This window comes from Triplophysa rosa, linkage group LG2 (genome assembly GCF_024868665.1).
Source record: "Triplophysa rosa linkage group LG2, Trosa_1v2, whole genome shotgun sequence".
In the NCBI taxonomy this organism is placed as follows: Eukaryota; Metazoa; Chordata; class Actinopteri; order Cypriniformes; family Nemacheilidae; genus Triplophysa; species Triplophysa rosa.
In genome coordinates this window covers 18,097,145-18,117,612 of record NC_079891.1, presented here as the reverse complement: position 1 = coordinate 18,117,612, position 20,468 = coordinate 18,097,145, and the positions used below count along the sequence as shown (strand labels likewise).

General features: G+C 38.4%; 2 protein-coding genes across 3 annotated transcripts in view; both read left to right on the top strand.

The window, feature by feature from the left end:
• fras1 (Fraser extracellular matrix complex subunit 1) overlaps positions 1-15,474 on the top strand; it is a 143,210-nt gene extending 127,736 nt beyond the window's left edge. Inside the window, exons 49-74 of the mRNA XM_057361919.1 lie at positions 891-1,031; positions 1,582-1,809; positions 3,112-3,225; positions 3,422-3,572; positions 3,683-3,842; positions 3,939-4,107; positions 4,207-4,453; positions 4,572-4,916; positions 5,600-5,760; positions 5,874-6,021; positions 6,118-6,323; positions 6,466-6,622; positions 6,802-7,002; positions 7,100-7,287; positions 7,435-7,710; positions 8,138-8,370; positions 8,515-8,675; positions 8,842-9,056; positions 9,218-9,368; positions 9,475-9,582; positions 9,741-9,900; positions 9,985-10,101; positions 11,432-11,598; positions 11,678-11,883; positions 13,213-13,359; positions 13,608-15,474. Of these exons, the coding sequence (XP_057217902.1) occupies positions 891-1,031; positions 1,582-1,809; positions 3,112-3,225; positions 3,422-3,572; positions 3,683-3,842; positions 3,939-4,107; positions 4,207-4,453; positions 4,572-4,916; positions 5,600-5,760; positions 5,874-6,021; positions 6,118-6,323; positions 6,466-6,622; positions 6,802-7,002; positions 7,100-7,287; positions 7,435-7,710; positions 8,138-8,370; positions 8,515-8,675; positions 8,842-9,056; positions 9,218-9,368; positions 9,475-9,582; positions 9,741-9,900; positions 9,985-10,101; positions 11,432-11,598; positions 11,678-11,883; positions 13,213-13,359; positions 13,608-14,183 (5,133 nt within the window). The 3' untranslated portion in view covers positions 14,184-15,474. The remainder of the gene's footprint in view (positions 1-890; positions 1,032-1,581; positions 1,810-3,111; positions 3,226-3,421; positions 3,573-3,682; positions 3,843-3,938; positions 4,108-4,206; positions 4,454-4,571; positions 4,917-5,599; positions 5,761-5,873; positions 6,022-6,117; positions 6,324-6,465; positions 6,623-6,801; positions 7,003-7,099; positions 7,288-7,434; positions 7,711-8,137; positions 8,371-8,514; positions 8,676-8,841; positions 9,057-9,217; positions 9,369-9,474; positions 9,583-9,740; positions 9,901-9,984; positions 10,102-11,431; positions 11,599-11,677; positions 11,884-13,212; positions 13,360-13,607) is intronic.
• A 257-nt stretch (positions 15,475-15,731) lies between these two features.
• Positions 15,732-19,630, top strand: anxa3a (annexin A3a). 2 transcript variants are annotated; one of them, XM_057361888.1, is made up of 14 exons: positions 15,732-15,834; positions 16,191-16,222; positions 16,325-16,363; positions 16,454-16,538; positions 16,733-16,827; positions 16,949-17,062; positions 17,214-17,304; positions 17,384-17,463; positions 17,595-17,651; positions 17,829-17,922; positions 18,009-18,104; positions 18,211-18,269; positions 18,363-18,485; positions 19,200-19,630. In XM_057361888.1, the coding sequence occupies exons 2-14, from the start codon at positions 16,208-16,210 to the stop codon at positions 19,254-19,256; spliced, it is 1,005 nt and encodes a 334-aa protein (XP_057217871.1). In that variant the 5' UTR covers positions 15,732-15,834; positions 16,191-16,207; the 3' UTR covers positions 19,257-19,630. The 2 variants fall into 2 exon arrangements, with proteins under 2 accessions (XP_057217871.1, XP_057217879.1); XM_057361896.1 differs by lacking the exon at positions 15,732-15,834 and adding an exon at positions 15,841-15,960.
• The last annotated feature ends 838 nt before the right edge of the window (positions 19,631-20,468 follow it).

Sequence of the window (20,468 nt, the reverse complement as noted above, 5' to 3'; positions counted from 1 at the left end):
TCTGGAGCATTCCAGAAGGCCACAATGAGATACACCCTCAGTGGGAAAACTCTACTCCTTTACTATTTTTTTTATTTAAAATGGTTTGCGATTATGCTCTGGATTTGTATCGTGCCGCCCAATGTATGGACTCGTTTTTATAGTCCCGTTCAGTCAAATTACCATACAATTTTTAATAAAAAGCACATTTATGAGGGATTGGTTATTGCATTGTTTCTCTCTTTGACTTTATAAACTGCTTGTCTTTATGGTCTCTCTGTATCGCTACAATTAACTACGATTGGATAATTGCAGAGATCAAATTAGCAGGAAATTAGATTTGATCTTGAATCGAAACCAATTTGTAGATGTAGATTATGTTTTCATTTAGATTGAATTTATGTTGTCAGACCAACAACTAGGTGTTTGTATACAATTTATTATACAGTATAATATGATCCCATACAGTATGTTCCATGTTTTTGTTGACATCTCTGAAACGCCATAGAATGTTTTGAATATATAATGTGGAAAAAAATACTGTCGGAAATAATATACTATTATACTTGATGTTATGGCATGTGAACATCAATATTTAATGTTTATTATGTGCAGTAAGTAGTAGTACCACTTTACTGCCTAGTCTATGATGACAGTATAATGTAAAAATGACTAATTATCAAACATGCATTAATAATCACTATTATTATTTTATTAGTATTTTGATCGATGTGATAAACCTGATTTTACATATGGTAGACACAGAAAATGTGCTATAGCCCTACTTATAATACTTGTAATAGTATTATCTTTCAAATGTCCAGTATACTAGACACTACATATTAGATATGTAATTATTAATCATATAAATTTCAAGAGTACATGTTGACAATGATCTATGTGTCTTCCAGATGTCACAGTCATTCTCCATCACGATTCGGCCGGTGGACGACTCTCTGCCCGTGCTGCAGATGCCAGGGATGAGAGTGCAGGAGGGAGTGAGGAAGACCATCACTGAGTTTGAGCTGAAGGCCACAGATGCTGACACAGAGGTAGTATTGTGATAGACCGGCTGCTTGGTTTACACAAATTGTGCTTGCGGTTATATTCTGTATTAGAGAGGATTGTGCGGGTAATGTGAAATTGGTTCCTGCTAATTTAAAATGCGGTATGTGTGGGGTGTGAAGTGGAAGTTTATGTTTTGATGCCACTCCATCATAAGCTTATCACTTTTCATAATGCAGTTACATTTATCTTATCAACAATTCAACAAATAGATGAATGCAACCAAAGATTCTGTCTTCTCATAAGTGACCTGTTCTCAATTTTTGTATCATATCATATTAAAGCATCTCTTTTGCAACTGTTAGAAAATTGTGCATACATCTGGAGCTTTACTTAGGAAAATTGTTGCTTTGGTGAACGCTCATCAGTGGGCAAGGATTGGAAAATTGGAAACCCGGGAATGGAGTTGGAGCTATAACAAACTGTTTTGCTCTCCGCTCACATTCACTGGTGCAAACAGCTGACATCTGTCTAATGAAGCCACGTGTGCTTGTTTCATTTCCCACATGTTTGACTATGTCTTTCTCTCTTTTTTAGGAGGACTCTATTACATTCACTATCGTTCAGGCTCCTCGTCACGGTACCATCGAGCGCACCAGCAACGGTCAACATTACCGTCAGACAAACACCTTCACTATGGACGACATCTATCAGAACCGCATCAGTTACAACCATGATGGCAGTAACTCCCTTAGAGACAGATTCACATTCACTGTCGGCGACGGGACCAACGTGTTTTTCATCGTCGAAGAGGGTGGAAAAGAGGTTGGTAGATCTCACGTAAATCCTAATTTAACCCTCAGGAAAAGTGTATTTGTGTTACTGTTTGGGTTGTTACGATATCCGATTTTCACTACACAATTACTTCACGATAACGATATTATCACAATATCTATTGATTTTTTATAAATAAAAAATAGGGTTGTAAAATTATTAATAGCGATTAATCGCATTCAGAATAAAAGTTTGTTTACATAATATGTCTGTGTACTGCGCATATTAATTTTGTATTTATAAAAACATACACGTACTTTACATGCATATATTTAATAAATATATGATATAAAAATCAATCAACATTTATATAGAATTTAAATGATTGGTAAATACAAATAAATACATATACATGTATGTGTATGTGTTTATAAATACGAAATTATTATGCACAGTACACAAACATATGTTATGTAAACACAAACTTTTATTTTGGATCCGATTAATCGCTATTAATCGTTTGACATCCCTGATAAATAAATCGTGTTTTTAGACAAATTCATCCTCAATTTTGTTTATTTTGTGCTTTCTCTTTTTTGGCCAATGAATTACACCCAATATACGAGGGTAGGGAGGCGGAATGTTTGTAACCAAGGCAAAAATTTCAATGGGTGCTAAATTGTAGTAGTATTTAATATTTGTAGTATTAAACCAATATCGATAATGATGGTTTTTAATATGACAGGTATTGTTTGTAACACTCATAGTTACCATACTGTAGTTTTACAACAAATACCATGGTTAAGCTATTGTACATTTCAGGTTACTATAGTTTTAACACAAAGAAAACCAAAAAACTATGGTTACTATTATTTAAAATGTGCATTTGTGCATTCTTCATTGAACACTGTGTATGACCTTAAAAACTCCAGTCCATTTGATGAACATCTGCATTTACGCAAAATGTCATCTTTCCATGTCTCTCTCTTCATCATAATATCCCCATCAATCTGCAATCGCATTTACTCTTTTAGCTGTGTCAGCTCACTGTCAGTGGCTCTGGGAGGTATATAGTCTCCCGGTGGACATTGGAAATAGGGAACCTCATCTTGTTGTAAAATGATAAAATAGCAGTTCTGTGACAGTATTTAATCAGAAAGACCTGGAACAGCATTACTCAGCACTTTAGAAAGCTCAACTTAACATTAGAATTTAAATAAGATACTGTACCATAGACCTGAGGATGAAACAGAAAAGTGAATGTTGTTCCTTGAATGCAATTGCTTGCAACACGGAAGCCTAAATGTTTTACATTATGTGTGTGTGTGTGTGAAAATTTGTTCTTTGTTTCAGGTTGTAACCGCTGCTCCACAGAAGTTTAAAATTGACATTTTGCCTGTTGATGATGGAACTCCTCGAATCGTCACCAACCTGGGTCTGCAATGGCTGGAGTACATGGACAATAAGGTAGATCAGTCATTCTTTTTAAATTTAGACAACGCCTTGGATTGCCATCACTCAGAGAGCGGAGATGTTGGCATCTCAATAAACAATGGTCCACTTGCACCACCCACTGGCTGGATCTTAAATGCACGCAGAAGTGTTACAATTTTGTACTGTTTATTTCCTTCAACTTCAGTCAAAAATAATATTTGGATTACAGGCCACCAGTCTGATCTCCAAGAAAGAGCTTCTCACAGTTGATCCGGACACAGATGATGGACAGCTGACTTATGATGTCACTACAGAACCCAAATACGGTTACCTGGAGAGTAAACTCAAACCTGGAAAACCTATCACTTCTTTCACACAAGGTATTTTTGACACAGACTAATGTTATATATATTCATTTTAATAACTGTCTCCGGGGGGTCACCTCTACAGAACAATAGTTACTGAATGTACAAGATTTACTGTCTCACAGCTGACATAAACCTTGGCCTTATCCGATACGTCCTGAATGAGAACGGTGTTCAGGAGACCATGGACAACTTCAAGTTTCTCGTGAAGGACAGCAAGCCCAACATCGTCAGTGACAACGTGTTCCACATTCAGTGGTCATTGATCAGCTTCGAGCACAAGAGGTTCATCTCCCCCGAGTTTTGTTCTCAAACCGTAGTCATTTACTTCAGGAACACAATTAACTCATTCCCGGTAATGTGTGTTCTTTCTGTCTGCAGTTACAATGTTAGTGAAAAAGCTGGAACTGTGGCGGTCACGGTGAAGAGAACCGGCAATCTGAACCAATATGCCATTGTGCTGTGCCGAACTGAGCAGGGCACTGCGACATCCACGTCTGGCATGGGCTCTAGGCCTGGACAACAGGACTATGTTGAGTATGCAGGACAGGTATGGATCTAATTGTTTATTCTACTATATTAATCATTTCTTTGATTTAAAAATAAAAGATTATAAGTGTGAATATTCAGAGGCTCTTTGGTTGAACAGGTTCAGTTTGATGAGAGAGAAGACACTAAGGTGTGCACCATAGTGATCAATGACGACCAGGTCTTTGAGAACATCGAGAGCTTTAACGTGGAGCTGAGCATGCCGGTGTACGCCCTGCTGGGCTTGGTGACCCGAGCTAAAGTTAATATCAATGACACAGAAGATGAACCCAAACTGCAGTTTGATAAGAAGATCTACCACGTCAATGAGAGCAAGGGCTTCATCTTCGCTCCTATTGAGAGAAAGGGTCAGTGTAACAATAACGTTTGCATACACACACACTGTTGTACGTAGTATTACATTTTTTACCTAAAATATGACACGATCATTCTTTTCATCGTAATCATCATCATGTGTATCTCTAGGTGACACCAGCAGCACAGTCTCAGCTCTCTGCTACACCGTGCCCAAATCAGCCAAGGGCAGCAGCCTGCATGCTCTGGAGTCTGGATCGGACTATAAGACCCGCGGGATGAGCAGTGACAACCGGGTCATCTTCGGCCCAGGTGTGAGCATGTCCACCTGTGATGTGAAGCTGATCGATGACAGCGAATATGAGCTCTCAGAGGAGTTTGAGCTGGTGCTGTCGGACGCCTCGGACAACGCACGCATGGGGGATGTCACAGTGGCCAAAGTCATCATAGATGGGCCGAATGATGCCTCCACTGTCTCCCTGGGCAACGGGTCTTTCACCTTCAGTGAAGATGCAGGTTAGTACAATTTGCAACAATCAGTGTTTTTCAACCAGGGGCCCACTAGGGGGCCTCAACAAACTTCCTAGATGACTTGATGTTGACTTTTCAAGATGACTTCACATTACTTAAAATAAGACAACAGAATCATAATCTAAAGGTGTTTATAGTGTTTGGTTATTTTTCAAAGAATATACTACATAACTATAATAGTTATGCCAAGCTACCGAAAATGTTATTGGGTAGGAATTATAAGGAGGGGGGTAGTGAAAATTAAGGAGGGGCTTGAAGTCAAAAAGATTGCACAGGGCTAAATGGCTAGAATATTACACTTTTTTCATTTTTTTTTAAACAAATTAAGTGTTCATTTATTCTATATTTGCTAATGAAATCATATCACTTGTTTTGTCGCTTTTGTAATTTATAATGCACTAAAACTTGAAGAAAAAAACATGCTTACACATTATACCAACTTGGTTAATCAAATCCATGATCAGATCCTTATTCTAGGACATGTGAGAAATGTTTTAATTGTATTTCAACATGATGATACTGTACATAGTTTGAAGAAGTTTGACCTCTTAGCTCATTTATTCTTCATGTGCTAACATGTCAATTCATCTGTATGGCTAAAATAAACTAACTGCATTAGGTTATGACCCACCTATGCGATATTGATAATCTGAAACATCTTCCCACAGGCACCATTGAAATCCCTGTCTTGCGGCAGGGCAGTGACCTCTCCTCTGTGACCTCTGTGTGGTGTGCCACGCGTCCTGCGGATCAGGATTCTGCCACGCCTGGTGTGGACTACATCCCCAGTTCCAAAAAGGTGGAATTTAAGCCGGGCAAAACTGAGGAGGTAATAAAACTTCAGTCTTTCCTCACAAACAGCACATTATAAGATGGTTATATTTATACTGATGTTTACATGCCCCATTTCAATGTAATCAACTGTCTTTTTTATCATTTTAGACATGCAGTTTAACTATAATGGATGACATCCAGAACCCTACGATTGAAGGGAAAGAGTCCTTCATTGTGTTCCTCAGTTCTCCCAACGGAGCAGTCCTTACCGAACCATATGAAGCCCCTGTGTACATCACGGACACCACACAAGACAGTCCGTCAATTACAGTCATATAACAAACATGTGCTTTAACAAACGTGCATTACATCACATGGAGTTACTTACAGAGTAAATGCTTTCTGCTTACAGTACCCAGCATGCAGTTTGAGAAGTTGGCGTATACAGTGAAGGAGAAAGATGGCGTTCTGCACATTCCTATTTTTAGGACAGGAGATCTTAGCTACAAGTCGTCCGTCCGCTGTTTCACACGCACAATGTCCGCTATGGTGATGGATGACTTTGAAGAGAGGAGAAATGCAGATGACTCGCGAATCACTTTTAAAAAAGGAGAGAAGGTACTGTTTCTAAAGTATTTCTCCCCATGACGACATTACATATCATCTCATAATGCCCCAACTAAATGAATGCTTGTTTTCGTAGGGCTTCTTTACAAGAGTGTTTTAATGAAATGTTAAACCTCTAACTTCTGATTGACAGGTGAAGAATTGTACTGTATTAATTCAAGACGACTCAGTATTTGAACCTGAAGAGGAATTCCAGGTCCATCTTGGCAGCCCACAAGGTGACCATTGGATTGGAGCCATGATTGGAGTCAACGACATTGTAACTGTGACCATTACAAATGATGAAGATGGTGAGTAGTTTTAAACAAAACCTCTAAAAATAATGTTGAATGAAATTATGGCTTTTACAACTACATTACAAGGTCATGGGTCCATAATGTAGCTTGGAGGCATTTTCAAGTCAAATTGAATGAAAACATCTGTCAATTGCAAATGTAAAACGGTCTAAAGTGTATGTCCTTCTTTTCAGCACCTACAATCGAGTTTGAGCAAGTCTCATACCAAGTTCGAGAGCCCCCTGGCCCAGATGGAATCGAAGTTTTGAATATCAAGGTCATTCGTAAAGGAGACCTTGACCGCACCTCCAAGATCCGATGCAGCACGAGGGATGGATCTGCTCAGTCTGGTGTGGACTATAACCCTAAGAGTCGAGTACTCAAGTTCAGCCCTGGTAAGTCACCAGCCTCACTTCAGTTATTTTTAGTTTTAATTTTTTAAAGTATACATTATAATTCTATTTTATTGATTTCCTCTCTCATTTATGACAGGTGTGGACCACATCCTCTTTAAGGTGGAGATCCTGTCCAATGAGGACAGAGAGTGGCACGAGTCCTTCTCGCTGGTCCTTGGTCCGGACGACCCCGTTGAAGCCGTGCTTGGAGAGATCACCATGGCAACAGTGACCATCCTAGATCAGGAAGCGGCAGGAAGTCTCATCCTTCCAGCTCCACCTATTGTAAGAGACATACAGTATAATGTGATATTTAGATTTGGTATATTAAAGTTTTGTAAAAAAATGAATCAAGCTTTTCCTTAGTCCATACATTTGTTTATTATTAAATCTTAAAATAGATACATAATGGACGCTTTGTTTTCCTCACAGGTGGTGTCTCTGTCAGACTATGACTACGTCCAGGAGGTCACTAAAGAGGGCAGTAAGAAGTCTCCATCTCCTGGATATCCTTTGGTGTGTGTGACTCCTTGCGACCCGCATTACCCCAAATATTCAGTCATGACAGGACGCTGTGAGGAGGCAGGGATCAACCGGACCTCCATCCACTTCAGCTGGGAGGTTGCAACACCCACAGACACCAATGGAGCCCGTTCACCTTTTGAGACAGTGACGGATAACACACCTTACACCACAGTCAATCATATGGTCAGTCTATTATCTGTACATTTTAATATAGCCATTAAATAAACCTTACCATATAACAACCATGTGGTTTTTTAAATGTTAAATGTATAGCAGGCATGTTAATGCAGAAATTGTATTCACCAGTCATGTTGTTCCAATGTTGTATGACTTTCTTATAACACAAAATAAAAATTTGCCTTTAGAAAGTTGAGATTATTAATCATATTGGGCTAGTTTTTAAGATACTTTATGATGCTTTTTTGTTTTTTTAATCATTCGTTGTAATTGCGTGAGAAAAAGTGACCAAAACACTTCCCTTTGTGTGGGTGACATGATAAATTACATCATTTTTTATTTTTGGGCGACCTATTTGTTTAATATGTAATGTGATTTAAAAGCATTTCTCTGTAGCTGTTCCTGGTCTTACGTACATGTTATTTCTCTCCAGGTCCTGGACAGTATCTATTTTAGCAGACGTTTCCATGTGCGTTGTGTAGCGCAGGCCAGAGATAAAGCCGGGCACTTGGGGACTCCCCTGAGGAGCAACATTGTTACCATCGGCACTGAGGGCTCAATTTGCCACACCCCCGTTACCACGGGAACCGCTCGTGGCTTCCAGGCTCAGTCCTTTATTGCCACTCTAAAATACCTAGATGTGAAACACAAAGAGCATCCAAACAGGTCAGAAGAGACTTACTAAGTCATTGCCTTTGGGTAAAGCAACATCAATGCATATGAGTTTGTTAAGGAAATTGTTCATGGATGTCCAAAACAAGCTTTTATTTTTGAAATAATAAGCAAGTTTTTCTTTTTCGGTGTGTTTAGGATCCATATCTCAGTGCAAATCCCTCATCAGGATGGAATGCTTCCCTTAGTGTCCACCATGCCTTTGCACAACCTACATTTCCTCCTGTCTGAGTCCATTTACAGACAGCAACATGTCTGTTCCAACCTGGTCACACTTAAAGACCTGCATGGTATCTCTGGTAAGAAACACCCGACAAAATTTTTTCTACAAAGATAGTCTACAACCCAATGTTTAAATATGGCATCGATATCAAACATAAATTTGTTCAATCTTTTTTTAATACATTTTTCTTTAGCGTGTCTGTTACAGCACACGGTACATTTCTGACTCATATTTCCCCGCAGAAACCGGCTTCCTGGATGATGTGTCATATGACAGCATATCCCTCGGTCCCGGGTACGACCGTCCGTACCAATTCAACCCCAATGTGCGAGAACCCAAAACCATCCAGTTATACAAGCATCTCAATCTGAAAAACTGCATATGGACATTTGATGCTTATTATGACATGACAGAGCTGATCGATGTGTGTGGAGGATCGGTCACTGCTGACTTTCAGGTTTGTATCCACCTGCCACTTAATTTGCATCTTATTTCAATATGCATACAAAATGTGTCTACGGTAAATATTATACTATAATACATTATTAATACTATTCTACATTCGATGTGGTTATTTACCTCCATCTGTACAATACATCAACCTATTCATTTTTGCAGGTCAGAGACTCGGCTCAGTCGTTCCTGACAGTGCAGGTGCCGCTCTATGTATCCTACATCTATGTCACGGCTCCCCGTGGATGGGCCTCCCTGGAGCACCACACAGAGATGGAGTTCTCGTTCTTTTATGACACAGTCCTATGGAGAACAGGTACCTACGTGGCTTTATCGACAAAGTTCACGTGACATCACCCAACTGCTATAGACTGTGTTTATTTAGTTTCTGATACTGTTCGTATGCTTATGATTGTCTGCAGGCATTCAGACCGACAGCGTTCTGTCGGCTAGATTACAGATCATTCGCATCTTCATTCGGGATGATGGGCGCCTTGTGATCGAGTTCAAAACCCATGCCAAGTTCAGAGGTACATTCTTTTAATTTATTTGGTGTGTCCTATTTGATTGTATTGGTAACCTTTTGTTTAGCAGTGCAGTTTTGTATGCTGAAGCCTTACTCTCCATGCAAGGACACTACAAGTTTTGCTGATTGAATGAATGTTTTCAAACTTTTATCTCCCTCTAGGCCAGTTTGTGCCTGAACATCACACGCTCCCTGGACAGAAGTCTCATCTGATGGCCCCAGATCACTTGGGAGGCATCGAGTTTGACCTGCAGCTGGTATGGAGCGCACAGTCATTCGATTCCCCGTACCAGCTCTGGAGAGCCACAAGCTCCTACAGCAGGTATATAAGTTTAATGAAGTCTAATGCGGGCAAATCAGAAAAGTGTATGGAACATCATGTGACGGACTTTTTGTTGTGCTCCAGGAAAGACTACTCTGGGGAGTACACAGTCTTCCTCATTCCGTGCACGGTGCAGCCAACCCAGGCATGGATTGACTCTGGGGACAAGCCTCTTTCCTGCACAGCTCATGCGCCAGAGAAGTATGTCACCATGGTGCTTTTCCATTGATAAGTCCCAGAGCACACTTAAATGACTTTCTGTGTCTTGTTGTGCTGAGTTTAATAAGAATCACTGTTCCAAGAATTAGTGAACTGCCGTCGCATTTTAAAAACAGCTTTGGTGTACTTCCAACATGGTGGGTGTTTTTCAAAAGTAGGCATTATACTGTACTGTAGCTATATTGCCTGCTGGGATACCTATTTTTTGCATTTAGAGCAATCCTAAAATGTATTGCAACAAGCAAAATGTGTAAATTAATGCATGTCGAACACCAAAAATGTTTTTATTGTACTTCAAAAGTATCAGTAAGATAATTTGAACAATTAAAACTGGCCATTTTGGCTAAAGATTGTGTTAACTATGTTTGTATGTACATTACGTCACACCTTGTCTCCTGAGCACCAGGGTTGCCAGGTCTTCGGTTTTCACACATAATTGAGCTATTTTTAACTCTTGCCATGGTTTGTTTTTATTGTAGAGGTGGATAGATTTTGTTCATCAGCTGCCATTATTATTGTAAGTTTAAAGGGACAGTTCACCCCAAAAATGTCTATCTTCATTTACTCACCCTCGAGTTGTTCCAAATCTTTATAAATGTCTTTGTTCCGATGAACACAGAGGAAGATATTTTGAAGAATGCTTGTAAACAAACAGTTCTTGGCTACCATTTACTACCATAGTAGGAAAAAATGACAATGGTGTCAAAAGTGCCCCAGAACAGTTTGCTTTTCTTACATTCTTCAAAATATCTTCTTTTGTGTTCAACAGAACAAAGAAATGTATAGAGCAATTTGTCCTACTATGGTTGTCAATGGTGGCTTTGGTTACAAGCATTCATCCAAATATATTTCTCTGTGTTCATTAGAACAAAGAAATCTATACAGATTTGGAACAACTTGAGGGCGAGTAAATGATGACAGAATTTTCATTTTTGGATGAACTGTTCCTTTAAGTTAAGTGTGTTTATGTTAACCATATAGTGACTGTAAAGTATGTATTTTAGATATCGGAGTGACATATTTTGAGTTTTGGTATTTGGGCTGCGATCATTGGGATAGTTTTGGTAGGCCACTGGGTTGGTTTTGTTATGCAGATCTGGCAACCCTGCTGAACGCTTCTACTTAGAAGCTCTACCTGTATGTGGGGTAGTCGGCAATGCAACCTAGTCAGGCAGCTCGCTGGTTTTGAGACAGTCAATACAGCATTATCATCCACTTTTAATAGACTTGTTTTACAGGTTTCATACTGTTTGTTAGTCATAGACTGCATTCTACAACTTGCAAAGGCTTGTAACTTACTTTCTTTCAACAGATTCCTGCTGCCCATTGCCTTTCAACAAACCAACCGCCCTGTTCCTGTAGTCTACTCACTGAATACTGAGTTCCAGCTCTGTAATAATGAGAAAGTCTTGCTAATGGATCCTGCTACTGCAGAGATGTCTGTAGCTGAGATGGACTATAAAGGAGCCTTCTCTATGGGTAAAACTAGATGAAATGAATATAAAATTATTTATAGCCGCCATCGTGCTCCATTCATTCATTTTGTGATATTACACAGGTCAAACACTGTATGGAAGAGTACTGTGGAACCCCGACCAGAACTTGAATTCGGCCTATAAGCTGCAGCTGGAGAAAGTGTATCTATGCACGGGGCGGGATGGCTACGTGCCTTTCTTCGACCCCACGGGCACCCTGTATAATGAAGGCCCTCAGTATGGCTGCATTCAACCAAACAAGCACCTCAAACACAGATTTCTGCTTCTGGTAGGTATCTGTTGTAAAATCTGGACCGGTTCAGCTGGTCTGGATCAGTTCAACTGGTCTGACTAGACACTTGGCGTGGTCGTGTTTTAGTTGATCGTTAGAAAAGCCGTTGTGGATGGAAATTTTCAAGGAGTGTTTTGAAGATTAAACTGTTTTGTATGGTTGACATCCAGTGTTGGGTGTAACTAGTTACTAAGTAATTAGTTACTGTAATTTAATTACTTTTCCCTTGAACAAGTACAGTAAGGGATTACTCTATTTTTCTGTAATTTAATTACAGTTACTTCTGATGTAATTAAACTAAATACTTTGTGTAATATAAGTGTGTGCAATAGTGGAACTGACATCACAACAGTCTAACTGACAGTCTAACTTTAAAATCCTTAATGCTTTAATGTATAATTCTCACATTTGTAATACTTTAGTCTGTTACTAATACTACTTTATCTAGTTTTATATTATTTATTTGAATGAATTAAAAGAGCTGTTTCATATCTATCCTTGAATCAATTCTAACCAAGGTTGATGTAGGACATAGAAAGTAATTAAATACTTTTTGGAGAGAGTAATTTGTACAGTAATCTAATTACACTATTGAGTATGTAATTAGTAACTAGTAATTGATTACTTTTTCAGAGTAACTTGCCCAACACTGTTGACATCTGTCTACATTGGTTAGGCTATTTGACAGAAGGGAATTCCTTCAAAAATAAAAATAAAACAGCTCTGGAAAAAAATAAGAGACCACTACAAGTTTGCCTTTAATCAGCATTTCTATGTGTTACAGACATTGCATTCCAGTGTCTGTGGAATTCCAACAAAAGTAAACCTTAAAGTCACCCTACAGAATTCAAGACGCATGAAAGTTGTGATTCAAAATCAGGGTTATGTCATCAAATAATGTTTTTTCCCTTAATTCTTTCAAAATACAAATGAATAAATGAGTATTGTATTGTTTAAAAATAAATATACTGTAGACTTGTTTATGCAACATTTGAGGTCAGAAAACATTGCATCTTTTTGTTATTTTGACCAGTCTCCATTGGAGAAATGTTGACAGTTCACAGAATGAAAGAAAACTTGTTTTACTTAAATACATACCCATAAATAGTAAATTAAGAAAAATAATAATAATAGTTATAATAATAAAATATAATCATAAAAATAGTCATTTAGATCGGAGCCGAAGGCCTCGTGGGCAGTCCTTTCCCGACCCCACCCCCTTCCTGTCCTAGTGGTCTCTTAGTTTTTCCAGAGTTAATGTAAAAAAGTAAAACGAATTAGCAACATTTAAAAATTAATCATATGAAATCTAAATTGACCACATAGGACCGGAAACAGCCTGATGTTTGTGACCGCTACTTTCACGACGTTCCCTTTGAGGCCAACTTTGCATCTGATATTCCCGACCTCCAGTCTTTGTCTGCGATGCCAGGAGTGGATGGCTTCACAATGAAGGTCGATGCTCTTTATAAGGTCAGTAGCTGCAGCATTCACCCAACCAAGCTGTAAAACAGCCCTTCTCTTTAACGCAAACTAAAATTCCTGGCAAATGTCTACCCTTCAGGGAAATGCCTTGATATGCTTGCTTAGGAAAAGATGCCAGGCTAACCGTCTGCCATGACCATAGGGCACTTGGCTAAAGGACGACATCACTTTTGTTCGATTTATAAATAAAAATCCCTTTAGCGTATTTGGTGCATGATTGTATTTACTCTTTTTAGGTTGAGGCGGGGCACCAGTGGTACCTCCAGGTGATCTATGTTATCGGACCCGAGTCCATATCCGCTCCCAGAATTCAACGCTCTGTGACCTATGAGCTGAAGCGAAGTCGCAGAGATCTGGTAGATCGTTCAGGTCGCCTAACGCTGGATGAATCACTAATCTACGACAATGAAGGTGACCAGGTAAAGAACGGCACCAACATGAAGAGTTTAAAGCTTGAGGTGGAACCACCGGGCACCTTCAACCACCAGATGGGAGGATCCATCGGGGGTGGCGTGGCAGCCATCGTCCTAGTTTTTCTGCTTCTTCTAGCTTTCTGCCTCGTGGTGAGGAAGTGTCGGAGGGTCGTCAAAAAGAGGCCTTCAAAGGCGGTGGAGGATTATCCTTTAAACACCAAAGTAGAAGTTTGTATAGAACGACTGGAGAAGAACCTCAACAGCAAGCACTGCGCTGTGAGGAACGTCAACCTGCTCAACAAGAATCCCGAGACTTACAAAGTCAACAGTGTGAAAGTTAAACAAGTCAATCTGGAGGTCAAACTCCACAACAACCTGAACGATGGCACTGAAGTCTGACCATCTATAGTATTTAATGACAAAAAAACATTTTCGAATAATATTTGTAATAATGATGTTGTTAATGTATTTTTGTATGACCATGAGTGAAAAAGGGAAAGCATGCTTGCCAGCTATGCAGTGTAAATCATTTCACAACTGAGCTACCTCAAAAAGAAACACAAAACAGTGTCTTAAAATCTTGTTTTCAGTCTGTGAGTTTCTGAGTTCAAAATCATTGTTCTATATGAGCATCAAAACAGCAAGCGGTAGCTCAGCCTCTCTGTTTGACTTGAAATGAATAGAGAGTTTGTATCACTGCACCTGCTATTCTATCATGCCAGTAAAACACACATGAAAGTATTAAAGGAAGGACGAGTGCCAATGCTTTAGACCGGGTGAGTGATGTAAATACTGTATGTTTATTAAGTGCAATTACCTGATGACATGGTCATCCCTGTATTTTGATCTGGGTTTTGACACTGCCTCATTGTGACATTTACTTTAAGCCTGATCACCGGTGTGCCATGCTGTCAAGTGCGATTTATTTAATTCCAAATCTGAATAGACTGCCCAAAGTGATGCATTTCTTTAGTTTGTATCACTACATGCTTGAGATCATCAGCTGACAAGAAACCAAGTGTTTTGATTAAATGTATTATTACAGATAACCACTAGAGATGAACTGCCAGTCTGGTCACACCACTAAACTGCTGTAGCATCTAATGCTGTATAACACTAGACATGACTGATGTATGTACGAATATACCCAAACACTACCAAAACTGTTATTGAACTGTCAGATTGCACATGCTTAATGTTCACTAGCTATTTTAATATTGTATCATGAGATTATCCACTTCATGTTATCTTGCATTATTTAGTCTTGTATTAATGGCACATCATGTATTAATTAAGGCATATCTATTTTATTTGATTGGTTCTATATTTTTGTACAGTTGTTCTGTAATCTTGCCATATTAGAGTATTGTTACATATGATATGTTGGTGATGTGATCACAAAGATCTTTTAACCACACCCAGGAGTTTTACAGCACTGAGTGTAGGGTAGGAAATATTACGATTATCATTTCTATTGTCATTTCAGTCATTTCTATGTTTTCCCATCCATCTCTGTTTTTATCAATCCCCCTCCCTTCCTCACTTTAAAATAAGTTACGTTTTTATCAATTACTATGGAGTGCCTATGGATGGACGATTCGGAGATAAACGGTTTGGTGCTATCATATATGGTGACATAATGAACATGATGCCTGTATTTGTGCCTTTTTAGCAATAAAATAAAAAAATTCAACCCATCAGTTGTATGTGGTGTATTGTGGTCAAATTTATGTTTAAAACATAAATGAATATATGTTTGTTTAATAACCTGAATTAATTTATCATCACATTTGTTACAGTAAAAACAATTTAAATGAATAGTTAGTGACAATAACATTACGCCATTGGAGGGCAAAAGTGCATGCTTCTTTTAGTTTGAAGTAGTAAATTCATAGCACCTCTGCATGTGGATGTTTAAAAAGGGAGAGGCTGAGAAAGAATGTATGTCTATTGTGAAAAATGACACCACCTAACTCACACACCCCAGATAAGCTCAGGTGAGTTGAAGGTAAACCTGAGACAGAGCTGCGTCCAATTTTGTATCGCTAAGGTAAGCGCAAAGAAAATAAAAACAATACACAGGCTGTTAACATTGGCTTAGTTAACGTATACGCGTTAGTACAGGCTACTTGGTAAATTGAGAAATACAAGCTTGCAGATTGTGAAAGTTAAAAAGGTATGCTATTCACTGCATGAACATTATAGTCTCAGTCAGTCAAAATAATAAAACAATATCTGTTAGGTGATGTGTGATAGCTATCTTAAAACTTAAAAGTTGGAATGAAAACATTTGCTTGTGTTAAAAAATAGGCTAAGAACAGGTAAAGAAACTACTGTACCTCCATGTTTGCAAATACTGTATCACTCACTGTATGAGTAAAGTGTCTTTGTACTTGTACAATGTAGAATTCACTCTACCAAAAATGGCGCACGTGTGGGTAAGTGAAATCTTAGACCTGTTCATTTGTGTATTGTTTGGTTGTATTCTTTTTGCATTGTTCTAGTTTCAATTGTTACTTTGTATTTACTTAATATTGCAGGATGATCTCGAAAGCATGCTAAAAGCTCCCTATCCTCCGGTAAATAACTCTATTTTAGCATCATTTCATACTTCATATATACATTTTCCAGCAGAATTTACACATGACTCTTTTTTGTTTATTGTTCAGGTGGAGAAAGGGACTATTAAAGCCAAGGCTAACTTTAATGTTAATGAAGATGTTGCGACTCTGCGCAAAGCAATTCAAGGCTTCGGTACGTAACATTCAGATGAGATGTGTTCTAGTCCCTGTGTTCCTGCTACGTGCATTGCACCTGTAGCCTATGTGTAGGCTACATATACAGTTTTGCTTTTTGGTCTTGATGCTGTATAACATTTAATTGATATGTTATATGATTTTGAGAATGATATTCCATCAAGTGGATATTGTTTTTTTCCCAATTATCAGGTACAAATGAGAAGACTTTAATAGACATACTGACCCACAGAAGTAGCAGTCAAAAACAGGCCATTTCTAGGGCATACGAAGAAACCACAAAAAAGGTCAAATCTTTCTTTACCTGCAATATGAAAATGCGTGTGTTTGTGTGTTCACCAAATGATGAAAATCCACTTCATTTGTTTGTCTTGAGCAACTCTTGTTGTCTTGTTGTTGTGTTTACAGATTCTTGTAAATGACTTGAAGAGCGATACCGGTGGTGACTTTGAAGATGCGATTGTTAGGCTTGCAACCCTGCCTGCAGTCAATGACGCTAAGGATATAATTAAGGCAACAAAAGTAAGTTGTGTTTCTTTTTTTTCACAATTTGTTTTTCAATGTACCATGTTCAAAATGGCCAAATATTTTAGAATGGAAATTTGAAATCCATATGAGAATATTAGCATTACCCCCCTATTTTTATTAATATGTTCTTCAATTTTTATTCCAGGGGGCTGGAACGGACAAGAAAATCCTGATAGAAATGTTAGCCTCAAGGACAAATAAACAAATCAAGGACTTGTCTGCAGCTCATGCTGATGGTGAGCTGGAGAAGACGATTCATATTTTAAAGGACAAGCAATATACTAAATACTTTTTTTTATTTCCATTGCCCAACAGAAACAAAGAAAACATTGGTACAGAACCTAAAACACGAAGTTTCAGGGGACTTCGGCAAAGCCATTGTTATGCTGGCTGAGGTGATTATAAACCCTTATGTCAATGTACTGCAATTAACTGTAATTAATAGCTACTGTAATATAGATACTTCGTAAATTAAACACTTTTAAATTGATTTTGTTTGTATTTATTAACTGTCTCACCCTGTAAGGCTGCAAGGGATGAGAGCACCAGTGTGAATGCAAGCAAGGCTAAAGAAGATGCACAGGTAAAAATAAAAATAATTGATTGCAATGCTTAAGTTTCTCTTGTAGCCTTACACATTAAAACGAATGTTTAGTATTATTCTATTTGCCTAACAATGGTATGAGCGAGCTTCCTGTCAGAACTGAAAAACTTCTGTCTGGTTTTTAAAAATAAAATATATGCATTGTTTCCTCTATAGGCTCTCTATAATGCAGGAGAGAAGAAATTTGGAACTGATGAGTCCAAGTTTATTGAGATCCTCTGTAAAAGGAGCATCCCTCAACTGAGACAAAGTACAAACATAGAAATCTAAATAACAAATGAGAATGTGCAAAACTGCAGGTGTGCTTCTAATAAAACTTTAAATGCCCCGTTGCAGCATTAGTGGAATATAAAAACATCAGTGGCAAGACTCTGCAGAAGAGCATTGAGAAAGAAATGTCTGGAGACTTGGAAGAGCTGCTGGTTACCATCGGTATTGTTTTAATGTACACATGTAAAATGAATTTGTCACAATGTTGAAGTTCTAAACTTGCTTCAAAAATATTTTATCTCATTAAAGTATTCTTTTTTCTTCCTAGTGAAGTGTGTTATAAACACTCCAGCATATTTTGCTGAAAAACTCCATAAAAGCATGAAGGTACAAATACAAGCGTATTCCTCTTTCTTACTGTTTTAATGCGACACTGACATTTATTAAATATAATGGAGTTTTATATTTGTAAATCTACAGGGAATTGGCACAGATGAAACCATTCTGACCAGGATCATGGTCTGCCGTGCTGAAGTTGACATGATGGACATCAAAGCTGAATATAAAAAGCTCTATCAGAGTTCACTCTGCAAGGACATAAGTGTAAGTTTATTCACTCAAGCAGCGTTGCAGAGTTCTCTGATGGATTTAATGCAGGTTTTCGTTTAACTTCCATTCTTCAAAGTTGTATGACACCTGAATCTTTCTTGGGGCCCACAATTCATTTACAGTAGGGGCCAAGAGCAATATGCAGGGATGTATTTGAGGGGTCGAGAGCAATATGCAGTGAGTGGGCCTGTAATTCCATGCTACAACCAGGGGTGGACTGGCCATCTGGCATTCCGGGAGGTTCCCCGGTAGGCCGCTAACGTATGTGGCTGCAACGGACGCTTGGGCAACAGAAATGGTGGAGGGCCGATGTGGGCCAAAAAAGTCAGGGCCGATTTTTCTTCCCAATCCAGCCCTGGCTACAACCCTCACTGGAACGTTCACGATGTGTTATCACTAGAATCTGTATAAACACAGCACAGCAACAAACTAGACATTTAGTTTCTTTTGACACAGTCTGTTCTTCCTGACAATGACAGAAAGACTCATTTCTCATCTCTGTCATTACTGTCCTCGTTGCCCGTCCTCTGAAAATGATGTTCACGTCTGTGATGCAACATTCCATGCAAATTAAACTAATTCATTTTTGGTGATAGATGACTTGCTTGAGATTTTAACTCTTTGTTTGCTATCTGATGTTATAAAACGTTCTGTACTGATTGTCCCTGTGATTATAACTATGGGTGACTTTGCTCTGCTTTATTTCAGTCAGATGTGGGTGGAGACTACTGCAACTGCTTGAGGATGATTTGTGGAGAAGATTAGTACAGAAAACTACTGACTGAAATATCTTCTGTCTGTCATTGCAGTGTCACATTGCTTTATTATTTGTTCAAAAATGTATACATAATACAATGTTTCATTGAGTAATAGTAGTTTCTTGGGAAGAATATATAAGATGGTTACGTTCAGGTTACTATGGTAATGGTTAAACCCAAAGAAAATAAATGAAGGGTAATTCGTATTGATTTGTGATTGGTTTCTGAATGATCTTTGGTGGTATATTGACCAGGAATGATTGGACAGTAATGGAAGGCAACACTTTCCATAGCTACGTTAGAAAAATTGTTTAGACTATCCTTTTATTGTATTTTGCAAATTGTAAATGTATTTGATACAAAATAAATTGCACACAACGACGTCTTCTCTAGCACATCCCAAAGATTCTGAATGGGGTTAAGATCGAGACTGTATTGCATGTGTGAAAATGATGTTTCATCCTCCTTGAACCATTGTGTATGAATGCCATGAATACTGGCATTGTTGTAAATACGCCAGTGCCATCAGGAAGAAAAAAATCCATTGTTTCGAAACACTCATTAAAATCAAAGTGGTGATTTTTTCGGTAGAGCAGTGTAGCTCTTTATACAGCTATGTATGCCCGTAGTTTTTCTACAATTAAATGAAAAATTGGACATAATGCTGAACACATGTATTACATATGAGAGAAGATTCTAACAATTTAATTATAGTATTTATTTTGAAGCTCAATCATTGCAAAATCAATATGCAAGACGATATGGGTTTACCTTCGCCTGACAAACATTGCATGTCATGGGCAAAAAGCATTATGATTGAGATAAAATCTTAACAGCTTAGACACTCTTGTGTCCCTTGTGCACAGCATGGAGTCATCTGTTTGGGGAGGTACTGCTGAATGAACTCAGGCGAGTCAGGGGAGGTGGAGAAATGCCGGAGGGAACAGCAGATCCTCATTAATCCAATGTAATATTCTCAGACTCCCATTGAGTCCTCTGCTTCTCCATCGACCTACATCCATAGCTATTATCAGATAGCTGTCATAACTGTAGAAGCAATACATGCAACCAGCCTTACAAACCGTGTCACCTTTTTTCTCAACAACACAATTTAAATAGGTCATCATGATTTCCTCCTTTACATTTATTCATTTGGCAGACGCGTTTATGTAAAGCGAGGATGCTCTGTGTTTTGTTATAGTTATATTGTGTTATTTTA